Below are 24,396 nucleotides of genomic sequence, written 5' to 3'. Positions count from 1 at the left end.
CTTTGAATCAGAAGGTGCTGAGCTCATGCCCCACATAGGGGGGGCATTCAAGAGCCTGGGACCCAGATGACTGAAAAGTGAGGCTGCACAAAATGCCCAAATCAGGGGAACAAAGAATTTGAGGGGGTGGAGCTGAGGGAGGTTACAGAGATGAGGAGGGGCAGGGGATGTGGATGGTGAGGATACAAGGAAGTGATTTTAGAGGAGAGTGGACAAAGGAGTTGAACTGAAGATTGAAAACACCAAGGATGAGGAATTGCTCAGTGCACAAGCTGAGGAAGGAAGGGAGGGCATCGTATTTGAATGATGTGAGCTTCTGACCCCGTATCTCCAAGAACACCCACTTCCAACTCGGTAACATGACCCTGATCCAGCCCTGCCACAGCTTATCTGCTACTGAAACGCTCATCGATGTCTTTGTTACCTCTAGACTCGACTATTCCATAGGCCTGAGTTCCTGCATAGGAATGAGTAGAACTAGAAGATTGTCAAATTGGTTTCGATTTTAATATAATAGTGATATCAAGATTGTGTGCAAATTGGTGTGTTCTGAGGTTGGAAAGGACAAGAAACAGTTCAAAGGTGTACTGACCAGAGATGCACTACCAAAATGGAGAAATCAAAATCTTTACAGAGGTGGGGGTAGGTGGTGGGTGTGTGGTAGGGAGTCAGAGATTAGAGATGAGAGAAGGATTGCTTGTAGAAGCAACAGGCTTTTTCTTATATTCTGTACTGAAATAAGATTGATTCTGGAAGAACCACTCCATATAAGGAAGCAGTATTCAAGTCTTGTACATGCATGGTCTTTCCAGAGAGTGAAAGGGAATGGAAGTGTCTGGCATGGAATAAGCAATAGTGATCACAATGAAGCAGTTGTGATAGTTGTTATAGAGAGCTATTGATGTCAGGAATAATTGAAGAAGGACTAAGGGTAGAGCCTAAAAGTTACAAGTTATTACCTGCTGGTTAGACTTCAGAAACATGAAGAAATCGTCTTTGAAGAATTTAGCATGGGTTTTGTGGTTAGGGACAAAATTTGAACAAGCTGTAACTGGAATAAATGGAATACTAATGATGTCAGTTGTAAATTGAAATTTTATGGGTTTGATTTTTAAAAGGAATTTCAAGCAACACTTGGAGATTATCACCAAGCTACCCATTGCTCAGAGCACAGCAGTTCCTTTTATTTTAACAAAAAAGCCACTGTTCTTCACAAAAAAATTTCAGCCACCCTCTCTAGACAGTGGGAGATTTTCATCAAGATGTTCATGCTAAAACTAGCATGATTAATGTTGATACAAAAATAAATTAGTGGTGAAATATGCAAAAAATGCACATTATAATGCTAATTAGAAACCTATTGAAAACTTTCCATTTTATCATTTGGAAGAGTCCTGAGGTATTCAAGTGTTAATCATTTAAAAGATATTATAAATGTCACAGTAGCCCTCAGAGCAGGCCTTCAGCTACTACTTAAAGAACACCCTGACGCAGATCCACACGGCCTGCATCCGGACTCGCCAGCTGGACATGCTGGTCACGTGTATGTATTAGTCCCTGTCCGTGTAGCGGAGCCTAGTCTCCAATCGATTCGGCCATCATTGCCATTGGACAATGACCTAGCTTCGCTCAGAATGTGTGGTAGTTGGTGTGCAACGGCTACCCCATGTTAAAAGAACCCATGCACAGGCATCTTCCACCCCCTCCCAGTTCGAACAACGTTGATATGCCCAGGCAGCGACCAAGTGCAAAACATTTGGAAATCAAGCATCCCATTCGCTCACCTCACCAAATACCACCTGCCCCACCTGTGGCAGAGTGTGCGGATGCAGAATTGGACTATTCATTCACCTAAGGACCCACAACCCTGGAGTGCAAGAAAGTCATCCTCGTTCCCGAGGGACTGCCTAAGAAGAAGAGAATAAATTATAAAGGGAGAAGGGAATTTGTATTTATTTGCTACTTTGTCTGTTATTTACCATCAGCTTGGCAGAAATGATGTGTAAACCATTGCTGCGCAGAAAAAATGGCAAAGAAATGGAAATTGTTCTCTATGAACATTTGCCATGTAGAGAATTAATTACATAGAAGTTACAACACAGAAACAGGACTAACCAGTACATGTATTTTTTTTATCCTCCACACAAGCAGTGTTCTTAATCCAATGTGTCCACTCTGTTCCTATATCCTTTTATCCCCTTTTCTTTAACCGCCCATCTAATATATTCTTAAAAGTTGATGTGGCCTGTGCTTGAATCATTAACTCTGGTGGTTCATTCCACAACTTCTCAACTATACAAAAATGTTTCTCTTGCTTTATGTCCCAAGCCTTTTACATTTAATCTTGTATCTATATTCCCTTATTCTAGACCTCTTAACCACTGGAAACAGTCTGATTCTATCTACTTTGTCCTATGCCTTGATAATTTTAAACACCTCTACAAAATTATCCCATAAACTCCTGTATTAACAACAAAAACATTTTGGTGTAAGACAAACTTTTTCAAGAAAAAAGTTACTAATTTTGTATCTTGCCATTCTTTGAAACAGTACAATGTTCATCATTTTGTAATTATTGTACATTCAGACTGGATAGTAATCTTAACAAACCATTCCTTTGTCGCCATAATGCCATGTACAGCAGTCTGTCTTTATTCTTCTAGTGATCATCTATTTTTCCTTTAGATTCCAGACAAAATGAATAGTAAATGGAAACCATGTGTTGTTTTGCTTTTAACTAGTAGGTACTTAAAAACATGTCCATTGTTATTAAATGAATACCAGACAGGCTGAGTCAAAGCACATTGAGCATTCAAAATGCTGATCAAAAGGCTAAGTGTAACAAAGAAAATTAAATACACAGTTTAAAAAATTTTTACTAGTATTTTTACTGTCCGATCTATAATTTATAATTATCTTGACTCATCTTTATATTCTGAATTTTATCATTTAAATAGAAAATGGCACATCAGTGCTTTAACAAATGACGTGCTGTTGCATAAATGTACTTTACAGTATGTTGAGCTTATGCTGTTGCCATGTTCTATGCAATAAAATAAAACCTCAATCACTACAGTTCAAATAACACTTCAGTTCAAACTGTGATTTGATCATGAGACGCAAGCATCTGCTGTTGTTAGCCATTGGCGTTTTTGGGGGGAAAAAAAGAGAATCCAATTTTTAAAAAAAGTCTCGACCCCAGCAAACCCACTCATACTATCCAGGGTAACTGGGCTGGAATTTATTTTAAGGTTGTAAAGCATTTAGATTCAGATCAAATCTGGGCCCTTCCTAATTTTAATGGTTCAGCCAGTTAACCAACTGAGTCACTGGGGACACATGGAAAAAAATCAGCCACGTCCATGCTGCCAATTACAGTAATGACAGTTAATAGAAAATGTTTTCCTTAAAAGACTGATGCTGCCTTTTAGAACAATATTTTGCCATTCATTTCTGTTGGAGTCATATATGTAGTCTAAATTATATTTTCTGCTTATAGTAGACATTAAGGAATGTACTCCAATATTTTGCATCCAATTTTCAGTAGGTCGAATGATTTTTATTTAGAGACTGAATTCGGACCACCAGGCAAATGTTTAATTGAAAACCCTGTGCACCTTACTCCTGTGAAGATCACCTGTAGTCACAGCTGTGCCTGTAGGTGGCACTATAAAGGAGTGTTCAGTTATACTGTCACACTTGTCTGTCAAATTCACGCACGCCTAGGCTGGGATTTTATAGCACTCCCGACACCTGCCTCCGTGGCGGGGGGAGCTGGAAGATCGTTAGGCTGTGTGGCGGGCCGCTGCCATGACGCTAGGAGGACCGGGCCCAGGGATAGGCACCAACATGTTGCACCACGGGCATTTGACAAAATTATTGACTCCGCCACGGACATGGGGCAATTAATTTGTATACAAAGTGTAAAGCCAACCTAATGCCATCAAAACACGGTCCAATTTAAAACACATTTCTCCCTATTTACTGAGTACCTGGCATTGTTTTTTCTTGCTCAAATAGTCAATGTCTGCCTGCACACTTGATGTAGCGATGTGGAGAATCCAGATATATGTCCATCTGTCATGCTAGGTCCCCATCCGCCAAGAATGAGGCACATTAATTTTGTCATGAACATTGATTTTAAACTGTTACTGGAGTGAAGAAAGGACTTGTTAAACAGATCAGCCGTGGCTGGAAAAGATATTTGCATATTAACAGATGGTGATTGGAAGGACAAAGGACCATTTCCTGACACATTCAATCCACAATGGAACTTGATCGCCAAGTATTATGTGTAAGAGGAGCATTCCCAGTGACTACTAAGGTGATACAATCCAAAACGTGTTCAGACCAGTTAGTCACATGACTAACTTGGCAACCTGGGTTTTTCTGAATTGTACAAATAGTTTGAACTCAAAGACTTTTGCTCCTGGGCTGAAGATCTCTCCTGTCTGCTCCCATCTCTCTTTCTCACAAGTCTCTGAATCCACTGAAGACCCATAAACCCCAAGAGAGAAAAGTCTCCTACAGCGAACAAGGTTTAAGAAGATTAGATTAGATTAGAGATACAGCACTGAAACAGGCCCTTCGGCCCACCGAGTCTGTGCCGAACATCAACCACCCATTTATACTAATCCTACACTAATCCCATGTTCCTACCAAACATCCCCACCTGTCCCTATATTCCCCTACCACCTACCTATACTAGTGACAATTTATAATGGCCAATTTACCTATCAACCTGCAAGTCTTTTGGCTTGTGGGAGGAAACCGGAGCACCCGGAGAAAACCCACGCAGTCACAGGGAGAACTTGCAAACTCCACACAGGCAGTACCCGGAATCGAACCCGGGTCCCTGGAGCTGTGAGGCTGCGGTGCTAACCACTGCGCCACTGTGCCGCCACACTGTGTGAAATACTGGGTCCCAACGAAAAGCAAGATCTACCAACAATCAAGGACTCTACAGTGAGCTCAAAGAACCGTAACAAAAACTCTTCAGATATTGCCTCAAACTTTTCCATTTTATTTTTCTCCTACTCTTTTCTGTCTCTCTTTGCATGTGTGTACCGCATCTGCATGCTAGGGTGGGCGCATTGTATATCTGTAGCTGTTAACCGAATTAGAGTTTGTTTAATAAATTTCAATTTCTCTTTAAACCGGAGAAAGCCTGTTTGTGCTGGTTTCTTATAATTGGAAAACGGTGAACAAGGATTCACCAAGGGGGAGCATGTGTGTTTAAAAATAAAACCGTATTATGGTAAGACCCGGTGAAGGCTGAGAGAGACCCCCTGAACACCTTTCTCACCTGGTCATAACACCATCCGTCAGGAGTGATCTTGATATTTCTCTCTCTCTTCCACCCCCCCCCCCCCAACCCCACACTTCCTGTGTCAATCTGTATCCCATCTCTCTGTCCAGCTCTCACCACACACTCCCTCCTCTGTGTCCATATCTATCCCCTCTTCCCCCACCTTCTCTGCCTCCCCATCTCCCTCCACCCTCTCTCCCTCTGCCCTCTCTCCCTTCCCCCCGTTCTCTCCCTTCCCCCCCCCCCCCCCGCCCTCTCCCTTCACCCCAGCTCTCTCTCTTCGTTCCCCCCCCCTCCCCACCCGCTCTCTCTTTTCCTCTCTTCCCAACCCCCGCCCACTTTTTAGGCACTTAGTAGAAAATTTTATATGTTTAATTATTTGGAATATTTGATCCAAGATTAAAAGCGAGGAATTGTAAGCCATGAATATTTATGTCGCGTTAACTTCCAATTATATGTAGTATGCTAGACTTAATCCCTGATCTGCATTAAGTTAGCAACACCAATCAGGAAATGAATCTACCAGGGTGGCAGTTGTTGGCTATAGTTGCTCTCAGCATCCCCAGCTTCAGAGAGGGGAAGAAACATCAGTCAGTGTTCTTATACCTCATCAGCTTACACTTGTATATTGCCTTTAATATATTAAGGGTCTGCATATATGGAAGAAGCAAGAAAGACGTGGATTTATAGAATGACCTTAGGATGCCCCAAAGTGCTGTATTGCCATTTTGAAGTGTAGTCGCTGTTGTAATGTATAGACATTGAGCAGGAATGTAAGTGTTAGGACCAGAAAAATGGGCTTTACGGAGACATTTGTAAAGGCAGAGAGAGAAGTAGCAAGCCAAAGAGGTTTAAGGAGGGAATTCTGGAGAGCAGAGCCAAGGTGGCCGAAGACTGTGGAGAAGCACTGGGGGGGGGGTGGGGGCGGGGAGGGGGGGTGGGCAGGGTGCAGATGTGCAGGAGACCAGAATCTGAGGACCAAAGGGCAGATGTTGAGATGTAAGACTGGAGGAGGTTGCAAAGATGGGATGTAATGAGGCCATGTACAGATTATGCAGTACATTTGAGGACAGACTAGCCAGTGGAGGGTGATTAAGTTGGGAGTAATGAATTTAACATTACTTGGTGCAGAACTGGATTTTTGTGGTCAAGTGTGAATTTTGGAAGCTCAGACGTTTGTCAGAAGTCGGTAGCTCATTTAATGGAAGGTGCATTTATATCGAGTTTGGATGTGCATAGTGTCAGCCTTGGTTGTGATGCCCAAAGGGCAGTAAATTGGCATTGAAGTGATAAAGATCTCTTGGTTAATAAAATGACAGCAGTGTCTATAGGTTGAATAGTCTGCTCCTAGATTGCCAACACTCACTTTCAAATTCATGTACAGCTACTTGTCTCAGTACCCAGGGAACCATACTTCAAGTTCAGGAGTAGGTGCTAAGAATGGTGATTCAGTGCAGCCTACAAAAAGTTTCATTAGTGTATATACAGTGATTTTTTTGTTGTTGTGTTACTTGGTCATTATTACTGGTGTTTGTGCAGTACATATCATTAATAACTTGTTTTGTTGTTTTTTACCCCATAGAATGGATATGATACTATTGTAGGAGAGCGTGGAATCAGACTTTCAGGAGGCCAGAAGCAGAGGATTGCTATCGCCAGAGCGCTTGTTATGGATCCTGTGCTGCTGCTGCTTGATGAGGTTAGTTTTAGTACAACTTAACTGTTGAGGCATTTATTTTCCTATCTGCTCGTCAGCAGACGTGGTCTCTTCAGACTACTAGAAAAGATCGGATGCCCACCAAAGCTACTAAGTATCATCACCTCATTCCATGACAATATGAAAGGCACAATTCAACATGGTGGCTCCTCATCAGAGCCCTTTCCTATCCTGAGTGGCGTGAAACCGGGCTGTGTTCTCGCACCCACACTTTTTGGGATTTTCTGCTCCCTGCTGCTTTCACTTGCGTTCAAGTCCTCTGAAGAAGGAATTTTCCTCCACACAAGATCAGGGGACAGGTTGTTCAACCTTGCCCATCTAAGAGCCAAGTCCAAAGTACGGAAAGTCCTCATCAGGGAACTCCTCTTTGCTGACTATGCTGCTTTAACATCTCACACTGAAGAGTGCCTGCAGAGTCTCATCGACAGGTTTGCGGCTGCCTGCAATGAATTTGGCCTAACCATCAGCCTCAAGAAAACGAACATCATGGGGCAGGACGTCAGAAATGCTCCATCCATCAATATTGGCGACCACGCTCTGGAAGTGGTTCAAGAGTTCACCTACCTAGGCTCAACTATCAACAGTAACCTGTCTCTAGATGCAGAAATCAACAAGCGCATGGGTAAGGCTTCCACTCCTATGTCCAGACTGGCCAAGAGAGTGTGGGAAAATGGCGCACTGACACGGAACACAAAAGTCCGAGTGTATCAGGCCTGTGTCCTCAGTACCTTGCTCTATGGCAGCGAGGCCTGGACAACATATGTCAGCCAAGAGCGACGTCTCAATTCATTCCATCTTCGCTGCCTCCGGAGAATACTTGGCATCAGGTGGCAGGACCGTATCTCCAACACAGAAGTCCTCGAGGCGGCCAACATCCCCAGCTTGTACACACTACTGAGTCAGCGGCGCTTGAGATGGCTTGTCCATGTGAGCCGCATGGAAGATGGCAGGATCCCCAAAGACACATTGTACAGCGAGCTCGCCACTGGTATCAGACCCACCGGCCGTCCATGTCTCCGCTTTAAAGACGTCTGCAAACGCGACATGAAATCCTGTGACATTGATCACAAGTCGTGGGAGTCAGTTGCCAGCGTTCGCCAGAGCTGGCGGGCAGCCATAAAGACAGGGCTAAAATGTGGCGAGTTGAAGAGACTTAGTAGTTGGCAGGAAAAAAGACAGAGGCGCAAGGGGAGAACCAACTGTGCAACAGCCCCGACAAACAAATTTCTCTGCAGCACCTGTGGAAGAGCCTGTCACTCTAGAATTGGCCTTTGTAGCCACTCCAGGCGCTGCTTCACAAACCACTGACCACCTCCAGGCGCGTATCCATTGTCTCTCAAGATAAGGAGGCCCAAAAGAAATCTGTCTTTTATTTAGCAGATCAACTTAATAGTTGCTTAGGGTTGGGGAAGGTGAGTTTTAGACCAGCTTGAAACAGAGTTCACTCAGGCTCTGCTTGCAGCTGCACCTTGTTAATTCGAGAATTGGTTTAAACCAGTTTTCAGGGGGCTAGAGTGAGTCAGTATAAAAGTGAGCCATCTTACAGTGCTGACTTTGTTTGCATTGGAGTGCTGACTTGGGTTGCAATAGAGTGCTACAGTGGAAGTTTGGTAAGTGAGGAAGTTCGGTAAGGAGGGAGCAAGGAGCTCCTTTCATTTCCTACCTGTCCTCAGTGAGGGGAGCCCAGAGCTTCCAAAGAGCATAGCTGATTGGGAGAAGACTCGGAGGGCAGAGTTCCAGACCGGTAAGTATAAAAAACTTATCTCTGGTAAAAAAAAACTGAAAGTGACGTCACAGGAAAGCTGTGACCTGATTGGCTGGTAGGGAATTTTGAAAATAAAACATTGATAAAAATTGATTAAAACCCTAATTAACTAATAAGTAGCTAAACCAGATGGAGGAGATTACTGTATTTAGTTAGCATTTAATATTTATAGTAGGAATCTAGCACTAGGGACCATATAGTTATAACAATTTAGTAAGGATTTAATAAAGTATTTATCTTAAATTAATTTATTAATTAGTGATAGAAATGTCAGTTAGAGGGGTGAAGTGCTTCACCTGTGAGATATGGGAGGTCCGTGACGCATCTAGCGTTCCGGACGACTACATCTGCAGGAAGTGTACCCAGTTGCAGATCCTCACAGACCGCATGGATCGGTTGGAGCGGCAACTGGATGCACTTAGGAGCATGCAGGTGGCAGAGAGCGTCATAGACAGGAGTTTTAGAGAAGTGGTTACACCCAAGGTGCAGGCAGATAGATGGGTGACCGCTAGAAGGGGCAGGCAGTCAGTGCAGGTATCCCCTGTGGCTAGCCCCCTCTCTAACAAGTATACCATTTTGGATACTGTTGGGGGGGATGGCCTATCAGGGGAAAACAGCAGCAGCCAGAGCAGTGGCACCACGGCTGGCTCTGTTCAGCAGGGAGGGACAAAGCGCAGAAGATCAATAGTTATCGGGGACTCTATAGTCAGGGGCACAGATAGGCGCTTCTGTGGATGTGAAAGAGACTCCAGGATGGTATGTTGCCTCCCTGGTGCCAGGGTCAAGGATGTCTCTGAACGGACAGGGGCATTCTGAAGGGGGAGGGTGAACAGCCAGACGTTGTGGTGCACATCGGTACCAATGACGTAGGCAGGAAGAGTGAGGAGGTCCTGCAGGGGGAGTTTAGGGAGTTAGGTAGAAAGTTAAAAGACAGGACCTCCAGGGTTGTAATCTCGGGATTACTCCCTGTGCCACGTGCCAGTGAGGCTAGAAATAGGAAGATAGTGCAACTAAACATGTGGCTGAACAGCTGGTGTAGAAGGGAGGGTTTCAGATATCTGGACCTTTGGGATCTCTTCAGGGACAGATAGGACCTGTAGAAGTAGGACGGGTTGCATCTAAACTGGAGGGGCACAAATATCCTGGCTGCGAGATTTGCTAGCGTCACTCGGGAGGGTTTAAACCAGTGTGGCGGGGGGTGGGAACCAGAGCAGTAGGACAGCAAATGAAATAAATGAGGGGGAACTAATAAATAATGCCAGTAAGACTAAGAGGAAGAGCAGGCAGGGAGATGTTGCGGAGCACAGCGGGACTGGTGGTCTGAAGTGCGTTTGTTTCAATGCGAGAAGTATTACAGGTAAGGCAGATGAACTTAGAGCTTGGATTAGTACTTGGAACTATGATGTTGTTGCTATTACAGAGACTTGGTTGAGGGAAGGACAGGATTGGCAGCTAAATGTTCCAGGATTTAGAAGCTTCAGGAGGGATAGAGGGGGATGTAAAAGGGGTGGGGGAGTTGCATTACTGGTTAAGGAGAATATCACAGCTGTACTGCGGGAGGACACCTCGGAGGGGTCGTGCAGCGAGGCAATATGGGTGGAGCTCAGGAATAGGAAGGGTGCAGTCACGATGTTGGGGGTTTTCTACAGGCCTCCCAACAGCCAGCGGGAAGCAGAGGAGCAGATATGTAGACAGATTTTGGAAAGATGTAAAGGTAACAGGGTTGTCGTGGTGGGTGATTTTAACTTCCCCTATATTGACTGGATCTCACTTAGTGCTAGGGGCTTAGATGGGGCAGAATTTGTAAGGAGCATCCAGGAGGGCTTCTTGAAACAATATGTAGATAGTCCAACTAGGGATGTGGCTGTACTGGACCTGGTATTGGGGAATGAGCCCGGCCATTTAGTCGAAGTTTCAGTTGGGGAGCATTTCGGGAACAGTGACCATAATTCCATTAGTTTTAAGGTACTTGTGGATAAGGATAAGAGGAGTCCTCGGGTGAAGGTGCTAAATTGGGGGAAGGCTAATTATAACAATATTAGGCAGGAACTGAAGAATTTAGATTGGGGGCGGCTGTTTGAGGGTAAATCAACATCTGACATGTGGGAGTCTTTCAAATGTCAGTTGATTAGAATCCAGGACCAGCATGTTCCCGTGAGGAAGAAGGATAAGTTTGGCAAGTTTCGGGAACCTTAGATAACGCAGGATATTGTGAGCCTAGTCAAAAAGAAAAAGGAGTAAGGGCTGGAAGGCTAGGAACAGACGAATCCCTTGAGGAATATAAAGACAGTAGAAAGGAACTTAAGCAAGGAGTCAGGAGGGCTAAAAGGGGTCATGAAAAGTCATTGGCAAACAGGATTAAGGATAATCCCAAGGCTTTTTATAAAGAGCAAGAGGGTAACTAGGGAAAGGGTTGGCCGGTCAAGGACAGAGAAGGGAATTTATGTGTGGAACCAGAGGAAATGGGTGAGGTACTAAATGAGTACTTTGCATCAGTATTCACCAAAGAGAAGGACTTAGTGGATGATGAGCCTAGGGAAGGGAGTGTAGATAGTCTCAGTCATCTCATTATCAAAAAGGAGGAGGTGTTGGGTGTCTTGCAAAGCATTAAAGTAGATAAGTCCCCAGGGCCTGATGGGATCTACCCCAGAATACTGAGGGAGGCAAGGGAAGAAATTGCTGGGGCCTTGACAGAAATCTTTGCATCCGCATTGGCTACAGGTGAGGTCCCAGAGGACTGGAGAATAGCCAATGTTGATCCTTTGTTTAAGAAGGGTAGTAAGGATAATCCAGGAAATTATAGGCCAGTGAGCCTTACGTCAGTGGTAGGGAAATTATTAGAGAGGATTCTTCGGGACAGGATTTACTCCCATTTGGAAACAAACGAACTTATTAGCGAGAGGCAGCATGGTTTTGTGAAGGGGAGGTCGTGTCTCACTAATTTGATTGAGTTTTTTGAGGAAGTGACAAAGATGATTGATGAAGGAAGGGCAGTGGATATTATCTATATGGACTTCAGTAAAGCCTTTGACAAGGTCCCTCATGGCAGACTGGTACAAAAGGTGAAGTCACACAGGATCAGAGGTGAGCTGGCAAGATGGATACAGAACTGGCTCAGTCATAGAAGACAGAGGGTAGCAGTGGAAGGGTGCTTTTCTGAATGGAGGGATGTGACTAGTGGTGTTCCGCAGGGATCAGTGCTGGGACCTTTGCTCTTTGTAGTATATATAAATGATTTGGAGGAAAATGTAGCTGGTCTGATTAGTAAGTTTGCGGACGACACAAAGGTTGGTGGAGTTGCGGATAGTGATGAGGATTGTCAGAGGATACAGCAGGATTTCGATCAGTTGGAGACTTGGGCGGAGAAATGGCAGATGGAGTTTAATCCGGACAAATGTGAGGTAATGCATTTTGGGAGATCTAATGCAGATGGGAAGTATACAGTAAATGGCAGAAGCCTTAGGAGTATTGACAGGCAGAGAGATCTGGGCGTACAGGTCCACAGGTCACTGAAAGTGGCAACGCAGGTGGATAAGGTAGTCAAGAAGGCATTCAGCATGCTTGTCTTCATCGGTCGGGGCATAGAGTATAAAAATTGGCAAGTCATGCTGCAGCTGTACAGAACTTTAGTTAGGCCACGCTTAGAATATTGTATGCAATTCTGGTTGCCACACTACCAGAAGGACGTGGAGGCTTTGGAGAGGGTACAGAGGAGGTTTACCAGGATGTTGCCTGGTCTGGAGGGCATTAGCTATGAGGAGAAGTTGGATAAACTCGGATTGTTTTAACTGGAACGACGGAGGTGGAGGGGCAACATGATAGAGGTTTACAAAGTTATGAGCGGCATGGACAGAGTGGATAGTCAGAAGCTTTTTCCCAGGGTTGAAGAGTCAGTTACTAGGGGACATAGGTTTAAGGTGAGAGGGGCAAAGTTTAGAGGGGATGTGCGAGACAAGTTCTTTACACAGAGGGTGGTGAATGCCTGGAACTTGCTGCTGGGGGACGTGGTGGAAGCAGGTACGATAGCGACGTTTAAGAGGCATCTTGACAATTACATGAATAGGAAGGGAATAGAGGGATACGGTCCCCGGAAGTGCAGAAGGTTTTAGTTTAGGCAGGCATCAAGATCGGCGCAGGCTTGGAGGGCCGAATGGCCTGTTCCTGTGCTGTACTGTTTGTTCTTTGTTCTTGTTCATAACTGCCTTAGAATGGCTTTCGGCTTTAGCATTTCTTCTGTGAACCATCCCCTGTGGTAATATTTTACATTGGACATGTTATATCTCATAACAATTTCTACAGTGTGCCATGTTCTGAAATAATTTTAAGCCTTTGAAAAATGGAGTAGCAATTCTGCTTCCACATATAGACAGAAATTTAGTTTCTATTCAAACAAAATACAGTGAGCCGGTATTCAGTTATATTTATTGAATTCTGCTTTTGTTTTTGTATTCAAACTCAGCATCTTTATTGTGTGGCTTAAATGTTTAAACCTTTTGAATTTAAGATCAAATTCAGTTACACATGACAATTGCCCCCATAACCCTAGATGAATTCAAAAGCTATGATCAAACCTGATTAACACGCAAACAACAGTATTGGCATGTTGCATTTCCAGTTGGTTGCAGGAAGCACTTCTGATGTGTTGATGGTAAAACACACCTTTAGTCACCTGCAACAAATGCTGTTTGTAATAGCAGCTTTAATCTAAGGAAGGTCTCAAGGTGCTAAACAAAAGTGCAAGTGGTTAGCTAGATAGCAGGAATGGCCTAAAGCTTGGTCAAAGAAATAGGTGTTATGATTTTAAAAATGAGATACACATAAATATATACAGTGTTCAAAAGAGTAGAGCCATGGACACTTGAGTGTGAAGATGGGGTACAGGGGGTGGATTCTCAAGACTGGAGTTGGAGGAGAAGAGCATTTGGAAGAGGTTCTTGGGCTGGAGGAGATTAGCGATATCATGGGCTGTATCATTTACAAAAGGCTAAACAAAGTTCAGTGAGAGCAGCGGCCTTGAAGATGCAGGTAACAATACACTTCAACTACTTTTAATATTGTACTTCAGGAAGACAGTTATAAGCACTTGTTATTTACTTAAGTTTTTTCTGCAAAATCTTTACAAAAGTAAGCTCCAGGTATCCAGGAAATGTATATCTATCTGCAGGTCAGAAAAATAAACTTTAATTCAGGGAGAAGTTGCCCTCAAGAATGATCCAAAAGGATTCAATGGCAATTTAATGTTCCTTGTTAACTCACAGGGTTGGGGGAGAATGCACCAAGGTCTTCACCTCTTCCCGCTTCAGTCACAGTTAGAGTTCTGCAGCCGCCCAACATTAAAGCTGAAAAAGCAATGAATACATTGAACGACTTGCTCAACATTTAGTAATATTATCACTACACTTATGTAATTATTCGCCGAACCTGGCAACAGCTTAGTATTGATCAAGATTCTCATCCCAATGAATATCCATGTACGATAAACTAATCCATTACCAACAATTTCTGCTGCCACAACAGCTTCTACAAACGTGAGCGCAATCTGTTGATCAAAGAAATTCTCCAATATTTTAAGTTTTCTTCAATACCATGACTTCCATTATAATGAGTCTTGCACAGCCTCACAAATGCTGTGTGCACCTGGCTGCAGTTGCATCATCTCTGTTACCTGGCAGTAATAGATCTGTTTCATATTGTCTTTCTTGATGATGTAGATGGTAGAGGCAGTAGTATTGGGATCTTGAGGCAGCCGTCCTTCAATGGTTCAATGTAGCAGGATATAGTCGCATTTTCTTGAGCTGGGAGGATGTCGCAGGGAAACCAGATTCTAGGAGGGATTCCACTAAACAGGCAGACATTTCATTTCAGATTTCACTTTGGGCCTTCATTAGGACAGTACAAGAAAACATAGATGTGTTTGTGTCAGTTTCATTCAGTCCTAACTGCCTATATAAAGATCTTTCGCCCTCACAAATCAATGTCATACAATCTATGGCAGACTGCCCTGGCTTTCCAAGTTCAAGATATCTTCAGTACAGTACTTTTCCAGAAGAGGACTCTAAAAGGCTGGATAACTGGGACAGACTAATATACTCTAGGCTAAAATGCAAATAAGGATAGCAAATACACTGGGCTAAGTTTATCAGTGTAGATCACTGCAGATCAAGGTACTGATGGTGCCCACACTCAGTGCTAAATGTCTTCAGTCAAAATCTCTCTGCAGTTTTCATCCTGACCTATGGTTAACTCATCATTTTGATTCTGACATTCTCCGAGACCTTTAGAGTTTTCAACACAATCCATGCCTTTCTGGAAACTCTCATTGGAGACCATGGAAAAAGGGACAGGACTCAAACTTCATCACAAGGATTTAAATAAATAGAACTTTGTAATTTTCCAATACTGAAGTCATTTTGGCCAAATTTGTATATTTTTTGTACAGACTTTTAAAAAATTCTATAAATCCCAATATGCAAAACACCATGTTGATGACATGTATCTTAATTGGCAAATTAAGCTGGTGTAATTTTATTTGACTAGTTTTAATACAGTCCTGTTTAATTCAGTGCATAACAATCTGTTCTAGTTAATCTAAAAGCATTTACTCATGGCAACCAAAAATTTAATGCTTTTAGTGTATTTCGAAGACAAAAGTAAACTTTCTGCAGTCTAGAAATTAGAATTTGGTAGTAGTTGTACCTAATGATGCCTGTCAGTGAACTGCAAGACAGTATCTAATTTTAGGGTTCAGTGACCTGAACCATAAAAGCAGAGCTTAGTCAATCTGCGTTATTCATTGGAAATCTGACATTGGACTATTGCCTTAAACTTACATGTATCTGTTATCAATTATAACATATATTGGATATAATTTTTTGTTAAAAATTATACTATTATGGTTGTCCTTTTCATCTATGTGGAGTTATCCAGCTGTTGACATTTGACAATTCCGTTTTATAACCTAGAACAACAGATAGTTCTTCAAATTATCTGGAACATGAAGACATTTGGTCAAACAGAACCTGCAGTATTACTGTTTCTTTTACAGTGCATCATAGGAAGTTCACTGACACAACATTAAACAAGGCTAATGAGTAATTGTGGCCTTATTATTGCTCCTTATGTAAAATAGGAACTTTGCTGACCAATTATTTTGTTAATTAAATCTCTCTGGTTTTTAAAGCATTAAATAATACAGATGTATTAAATCACCATCATTGTGCTATTTTAGTTCAGTGTGCATTTTTACTGTAGGTACTGGTTTGAAGCCAGTGCCAGCTTGCCAGTGCATCATTTTTACTTTCTTGCTGTGGTTGGAATTCTCCTGCCTTGTACTCCGCACATTGGTACAGTTCCATAGTCGCTCTAGGCATGTCCAGGGATCCCTTGGTCATTGTTAATTTTTAAAATGTTTTTAGAGTATAGGTAGGGTATCTCCATTCTGTTATGTATTTCAGTCAATTCTAGGTAAGTTTACAAAGTAACCAAAAGGTCCATGTGGTATTAAACCCAAGTGATATGATTACCTGTTCCTGGGTTCTTGCACCACTTCACTTCAGAGCTAAGTTGGGCCAGTTCCAGAGCTGTAAAGTGGAAACTGCTTTGCAGCACCAATAAAGTTACAGCATCAGCACATCCTTGCTGTCCTCTATAAGATATTGTTGTTAAACTGTGTAAACTTGTCTGGAATATGTCTTCAGTCAATGTATTGGTCATTGGCCTTTGGCCTACCTGTTTAATTAAATGTCAAAAATACATTATGGGATTTGCTATCTCATGATTATTTTTAGACTTTAATAGATTAGGATCTGAATGAGCCAATGTAATTGGGGCTGTGAAGTGCTACGCTATTTTTCATGCAGCCTGGTTGCGAAATTAGCTATTTGTTTAAATTAGTGAAAAACAAATTTTGTGTGTTTGTGTGTGTGCAGTAATCAATTCTCATCACTTAGTGGACATGCTGTGATTGCATTACAGTTGTTAATCCTTTACTGTGACATTGTCAAACATCATCTGTATGGACTGTCCAATTGCTCATTTCTGCCATGACATCTTCCAATAGCCAAATAATGATGTAAAATTGAACAAAGCTGACCTCAAACCTCATAGTTTAAATTAAAAATTAAAGCAAACTAATTGTTCCTTTCTGGTTATCATCTAAACTATGATGTATCCTTGTGTTGTGCTAGTTTGCTGTCTTTATTGCAAATTTATCTTGTGTACCTACTGTATGTTCAAAAATTAAGTCTATTGTTTTAATCTAGAATAATGCATTTGAAATACAATTATTGACAAGTAGCTTAATGCAGGACAATTGGGGCCGGATTTGGTTATTGTGGCACGGGTCCCGAAGATGGGCTGCAAAGCGAGAGTGGGGGGGATGAGTGTGGGTGACCCCGCTTCAGTGATCTGCGGCACCTAGGGCTGCATCTCGTCAGTGGCAGCTAATTAATTAGGGGAGCCGGCAGCTCAGCAGCGCCACCAGGAGTAGTAGTCACTGCTGAGAAAGGCACCCTCACAAGCAGATAGGTGGGGTCTTGGTGATGAGGGGTTGTGGGGGAGGGGAGGGAGCGGTGGTGATAGTGAGGGTAAGCAGTGCTTTGCACGGAGACAGCCAGTCCTGCTGGGGGGCTGCTTCCGTGGGTCAAAGAGTGCCCAAATAGGAGGTACCCCCTCTCAAACCTGCTGGGAGGCCACCTGGGCTTACCTGACAGTTTCCGCCACATGGCAGAGCATCCCTCCACGCCGCTGGTAAAATGCCAGTGGTGGCGGGAAGGGGCCCTTCATTGGCCACCTAAGTGGCTCAACCATCTTCACTGCTGTTGGCAAGATGGCATAGTGGTGGGAAGATGATGGGCACTCCACCCCCCTGCCTTTCCTTGTCATTTTATCGGCCCCCTGCCTCCCAGCCTGTCCCCAGAGAGCTGTTAAAAATTTAGCCCATAGTGTGATGACGCTTGCTTGGTTGCTTTGCTACGTAAATATTTTTAATAGAAAATTATGATAGCAAATGACCATGGAAGTATTAAATTTTGAATTATGCTAATACCAGTTTAGAACATTTGGCCAGGATTTAATGCTGGCGACAGGGGTCTCGACATCTGGAAAAAGTGATGTTGAAAACCACGCACCGCCACTTCTGTGGAAGGCCCACTGAATCTAATGCCAGTTCGGCACTTGAGTGGACCATGGCGGGCCTTCCATGGGGTCAAGTTCCCAGCGCCAGAAATCTCACCCTCGGAGAGCTGCCAGCCAATCAGAGGCCGTCCGCTCTTTCACTGAGAAGTGACACCACGAAGGAGGTGACTACTGTCAGTGGAGAAACTACCCAAGGCCCAGGAGTGTCCCTGGACCCAGGCCACAGGTCAGTCAGTGTGGGAGGGGTGTCGCGGGAGAGGTGGGTGCAGGGGGGTCATTAGCAAGGGCAGAGGGTGGCTCTCAACGGGCCGCTCCCCTTCCCGCTGCTGGGTTCCTTGTTCAGGCACTATGTGCCTTTTAATGAGGGACCCCATCGCCCCCCCCTCCACTGAGCCAGGTAGCAACCTGTACAGCTTTCGTGCTGTGCTTCCCAGGCAGCGACAGCCACCCACCGCAAGGCTAATTGGCCAGTTAAGGGTCTCAATTGGTGGCAAAGCAGGAAGACCGTTTGCAGGTCTTCCCTCCCCGGTCTTAATTTTGGCGGAGGCGGGAAGGTGTTGGGGCTCCCCCTGGCCACCATCCCACCCGATTTTATGCTTGCTCCATTTCCAAACCTGCTGTGGGGAACAGCATAAAATTCCCCCCTTTTGTGCTTTAGAATATGTTGAAAGGTGAAAACTACTCTAAAAACATTTTTCATTTATAATCGTAATGGTGGCGAATGGCTCCAAATTAATTAGAAAGCAGTAAAATGCCTTGTTCTTGATGTAACCACTGAATGTTTCCCAGGGTTAGAAGAAAAACACTTGTCTCAAGTCAACAATGCATTCAGGAAATGAGATAAAGGTTAAGAAAGGGACCATTCTGAAGTAGGTTGAGTGTTCCTCACAAAATTGCCTACAATTATTTCTGTATCTTGATGGATATTAAATAACTTCTGGCTGTTCCCCTTTCTACAGCCCTCATTTCTGCTGCCTTATGTCCAAGGGATGCAGACTTGAACAGATGTGGTAGATAACTACTTTTAGCCATTCATCGCCAGGTATGGTTGGACCGCATAAAGCATCTGCAGTCCTTTGCAAAAACTGCTTATCGTTCCAGGATCATCCTGAAATGTAAAGGTGCCCCCTGGCTTCTTTTCTCTATTGCAAGCAATCTTAGACCCCTCTCTCCTGTCTCCTCCACCCTTGCCTCCAACAATAAGTGCAAGAAGTTACTATTGAAAAAAACAGACAGTGCTGGAAATACTTAGCATCTTTGGAGAGGGAAACCTGCAGATTCTTGCAGATTGAAAGGCAGCAAATGTAACCCCACTATATAAGAAAGGAGGGAGAGAGAAAACGGGGAACTGCAGACCTGTTAGCCTGACATCAGTGGTAGGGAAAATGCTTGAATCTATTATAAAGGATGTAATACTGGACACTAGGAAAATAATGGTAGGATTGGGCAGAATCAACATGGATTTATGAAAGGGAAATCATGTTTAACAAACCTTTTGGAGATTTTTTGAGGAAGTGGGGATGATACAAAACTAGGTGGAAGTGTGAATTGTGAGGAGGATGCAAAGACACTTCAGGGAGATTTGGTGAGTCTATGTGAGTGGGCAAAAATTTGGCAGATGGAATACAATGTGGAGAAATGTAAAGTTATCCATTTTGCTAGGAATAACAAATACAGAGTATTTCTTAAACGGTGAGAGGCTGGGAAGTGTTGAACTTCAAAGGGACTTGAATGCCCTGTTCATGGGTCACTGAAAGCTAACATGCAGGTACAGCAAGCAATTAAGATGGCAAATGGTATATTTTAGTTTAGAGATACAGCACTGAAACAGGCTGTTGAGTTATACTGCAAGCAGAAAATAACTGGATGTACAACTGGAAAACACCAAGATGTTTTAGATTAGATTAGATTAGAGATACAGCACTGAAACAGGCCCTTCGGCCCACCGAGTCTGTGCCGACCATCAACCACCCATTTATACTAATCCTACACTAATTCCATATTCCTACCACATCCCCACCTGTCCCTATATTTCCCTACCACGTACCTATACTAGGGGCAATTGCTAATGGCCAATTTACCTATCAACCTGCAAGTCTTTGGCATGTGGGAGGAAACCAGAGCATCCGGAGGAAACCCATGCAGACACAGGGAGAACTTGCAAACTCCACACAGGCAGTACCCAGAATTGAACCCGGGTCGCTGGAGCTGTGAGGCTGCGGTGCTAACCACTGCGCCACTGTATGGTAGCCTTTATTACAAGAGGATTTGAGTATAGGAGTAAAGGTGTCTTGTTGCTATTATTTGGAGCCTTGGTGAGACGGTGCCTGGCGTACTGTGTGCAGTTTTGGTCGCCTTATCTAAGGAGAGCTATACTTGCCATAGAGGGCGTGCAACGAAGGTTCACCAAACAAATTCCTGGGATAGAGGGATTGTCCTATGAGGAAGATTAAATAGATTGAGCTTTTATTCTCTGGAGTTTGTAAGAATGAGAGGTGATCTCATTTGAACATACAAAATTCTCGACAGGAAGGATGTTTCCCCCGGCTGGTGAGTCTAGAACCAGGGGACACAGTCTCAGAATAAGGGATAAGCCATTTAGGGCTGAGATGAGGAGGAATGTCTTCAGCCAAGGGGTGGTGTATCTTTGGAATTCTCTGTCCCAGAGAACTGTGGAGGCTCAGTCGTTGAATATGTTCAAGACTGAGATCGATCGATTTCTACATATTAAAATCATCAAGGGTTACAGGGATAGTGCAGGAAAATAGTGTTGAAGTAGTAGATCAGCCATGATCTCAAAGAATGGCGGAGTGGGCTCGCGGGGCTGAATAGCCTACTCCTGCACCTATTTCTTATGTTCTTATGTAACTAGCAGAATAGATGAGGGGGAACCAGTGGATGTGGTGTATTTGAATTTTCAGAAGGCTTTCGAGAAGGTCCCACAAGAGGTTAGTGAACAAATTTAGAGCACGTGAGATTGGGGGTAATATACTGGCATGGATTGCGAATTGGTTAATGCACAGAAAACAGAGATTAGGAATAAACGGGTCATTCTCAGGTTGGCAGGCTGTGACTAGTGGGGTACCGCAAGGATCAGTGCTTGAGCCCCAGCTATTCACAATCTACATCAATGATTTGGATGTGGGAACCAAATGTAATATTTCCAAGTTTGCTGATGAGACAAAACTAAGTGGGAATGTGAGTTGTGAAGAGGATGTAGAGAGGCTTTAGGGGGATTTAGACAGGCTAAGTGAGTGGGCAAGTACATGACGGATGGAATATGATGTGGAAAAATGTGAAGTTATCCACATTGGTAGGAAAAACAGAAATGCAGAGTATTTCTTAAATGGTGAGAGATTGGGAAGTGTTGATGTCCAAAGGGATTTGGATGTCCTTGATCATGTGCCACTGAAAGCATGCAGGTGCAGCAAGCAATTAGGAAGTCAAATGGTATGTTGGCCTTCATTGCAAGAGGATTCGAGTACAGGAGTAAAGATGTTTTGCTGCAATTGTGTAGAGGCTTGGTGAGACTGCACCTGGAGTATTGTGTACAGTTTTGGTCACCTTACCTAAGGAAGGATATACTTGCCATGGAGGGAGTGCAACAAAGGTTCACCAGACTGATTCCTGGGATGGCACATTGTCCTTTGAGGAACGATTAAATAGACTGAGCCTTTATTCTTTAATAGTTTAGAAGAATGAGAGGTGATCTCATTGAAACATACTATATTCTTACAGGGCTTGACAGGGTAGATGCAGGAAGGACTTTTCCCCTGGCTAGTGAGTCTAGAACCAGGGGACATTAGGACTGAGATGAGGAGGAATGTCTTCACTCAGAGGGTGGTGAATCTTTGGAATTCTCTACTCCAAAGGGCAGTGGAGGCTCAGTTGTTCTGTGTTCAAGACAGAGATTGATAGATTTCATGATATTAAAGGCATCAAGGGATATGGGGATAGTTGAATGGCAGAACAGGCTTGAGGGGTTGAATGGCCTACTGTTCCATTTCCTGTGTTCCTAAACAGAGGGCTAGATTTTATGCAGCCAGCAGGGGCTCCGACACCAGGCCAAAAAGGCAAGGGGAATGCTGCCTCAGCGGTTTGGGGAACCCCTGGCTGCATTTCACGGCACTTGGGCAATTAACTGCCCAGCACCACATGGTCCCCATCCTTTTAAGGATGGAGTTCCCACCTCCAAAAGCTGCCAGCCAATCAGAGGGCCAGCAGCTCAGCAGTCCCAGCGGCACCAATGGGAGCAATGGCCACTGCTGGAACTGCAGCAGTCACAGACCAGGGGGAACCATGGAGCCCCGGACTGCAAGTAATTGGGGTGAGCTTGCTGGGGCCAGTCAGGCAGGCACCAGCAAAGTGTGGGAGGTGGGGTGGGTTACTGAGGACTGGAGGGGTGGATGGCGGCACAGGGGTGACCTTTGTCACATGGAGCTCTCAGTAGGCCACAAATTGCCCAAGCAGGAGGGCCCCCCCCCCCACAACAGCCAGCCCACAGGGAAGCTACCGGGTTTTATGCCAGGAGTATAGGAAAGAGACCCTTAAGTGGCCATTAATTGGCCATTTAAGGGCCTCAATTGGCCTCTGGATGGGAAGGCCGTCCTCGACCTTCCCTGCCCTGGACTAAATTCAATGCAATCAGGAAGGTGACGAGCACTCCACCCTCACCTTCCCTCACAATTTTATGGGCCCCACCACCGCCTTTCCCATCCTTAGAGGGCTCATAAAATTCAGCCCGAGTTGACGTTTCAGGTCTGTGACCTTTTACCCATTGTTGTTCAGCTGGGTGGGACTGCACTCCATTCTTCTCTAATCATAGCCAGAGCATCGCCATCAGTGCCTTTTCTCCCCATTCCCACGCAGTTATCTTTGGTGGCCCCCTCCTATTGTCGATCTACATGTTGCCCCTCAGCGACACCATCTGAAAATACATTGTCGGTTTCCACATTCACGCTGATGATGCCCAGCTTTACCTCACCGCCACCTCTCTCGACCCCTGCCCTGTTTCTAAATGTGCAGAAATTTCCTCCAATTAAATGTTGGGAAAATCGAAGCATTGTCTGCTCCCTCACCACAAACTCTGCTCCCTCACCACTGACTCCATTCCTGTCCCTGGCAACTGTTAGAGGCTGAACCAGACTATTCACAACCTCGGAGTAGTATTTGATCCTGAGATAATATTTCAACTACATATATGCCATGACATAAGTAACAGTGGCAGGACAGATGTTGTGTTGCAGCTGTGGAATGTGGGATCTCCTGGATGCCAATGCGATCCAGACAAACACATCTGCAGAAAGTGTAAACCGCTAGAGGAGTTCTGGATCAGGATTATTGATCTGGAAGCCAAACTGCAGACACAGCGCAACATGAGGGAGGGGGAGAGATACCTGGGCACTTTGTACCAGAAGACAGTAACACCCCTTAGAATAGGGTCTTCTGTTTTGATCAGCGGTGAGGGACAGGAGGGCGTGACCGTGAGTGTGACAGGTAAAGGGACCGAGCAGATATAAGTGGAGGACCCTCAGCCTTTGTAATTGTCAAACAGGTTTGAGGTGCTAGCAACCTGTATGGTTGAAAGCGAGGTCTACAGGGTGGATGAGCAGACTGGCCATGGCACCATGGTACAGGAAGCTGTTCAAGTGGGGGGAAGCAAAAAGGAAAATAGTGGTCGTAGGGTACAGCATAGTGAGGGGGATTGACACTCTTCTCTGCAGCAAAGAGCGAGAGTCCAGAAGGCTGTGTTGCCTGTCCAGTGCCAGGGCTCGGGACATCTGCTCAGGGCTGGAGAGGAACTTACAGTGGGAGGGGGAGGATCCAGTCTCCGTGGTCCATGTAGGTACCAACGACATAGGCAGGACAAGGAAAGAGGTTCTGCATTATCAGTATGAGGAACTAGGCACCAAATTAAGATGCAGAACCTCAAAGGTGTTAATCTCTGGATTATTACCTGAGCCACATGCAAATTGACATAGGGCAAATAAGATTAGAGAAATGAATGCGTGGCTCAAGGGCTGGTGTGGTAGAATTGGATTCCGGTTCGTGGGGCACTGGCACCAGTACTGAGGAAAGTAGGGGCTGTACTGTTGAGACGGTCTACATCTGAACCGTGCTGCAACCAGTGTTCTAGCGAGCTGCATAGCTAGGGAAGTAGAGAGGGTTTTAAACTAAATAGTGGGGGCACGGGTCAAATTTGGGAAGATGTAGAGAGAAGGCAAGAGAGAAAGTTATTAATATGGGAAATGATAAACAGAGCGTGACTGGAAGGGACAGAGTATAAATCTAAGAATAAATCAAATAAGGCTAGAGGTTACAAAAATAATAAAAGGACAAAACTGTAGGCTCTGTATCTGAATGCATGTAGCATTCGAAACACAACAGATGAACTGATAGCGCAAATAATAATAAAAAATTATGATCTGATGGCCATTACAGAGACAGGGCTGCAGGATGACATAGATTGGG

General features: G+C 44.3%; 1 protein-coding gene across 8 annotated transcripts in view; it reads left to right on the top strand.

Annotated features, from left to right (window-relative positions):
* LOC137382665 (uncharacterized) overlaps positions 1-24,396 on the top strand; it is a 231,890-nt gene that overhangs the window by 169,920 nt on the left and 37,574 nt on the right. For all 8 annotated transcript variants that reach the window (XM_068054903.1, XM_068054900.1, XM_068054902.1 and 5 more), the window contains one exon: positions 6,891-7,007. In XM_068054903.1, the coding sequence (XP_067911004.1) occupies positions 6,891-7,007 (117 nt within the window). The remainder of the gene's footprint in view (positions 1-6,890; positions 7,008-24,396) is intronic.

Source organism: Heterodontus francisci, chromosome 23 (assembly GCF_036365525.1).
Source record: "Heterodontus francisci isolate sHetFra1 chromosome 23, sHetFra1.hap1, whole genome shotgun sequence".
Lineage (NCBI taxonomy): Eukaryota > Metazoa > Chordata > Chondrichthyes > Heterodontiformes > Heterodontidae > Heterodontus > Heterodontus francisci.
Note: the sequence above shows the minus strand (reverse complement) of the source record. Positions and strands in the feature narration are given on the sequence as shown.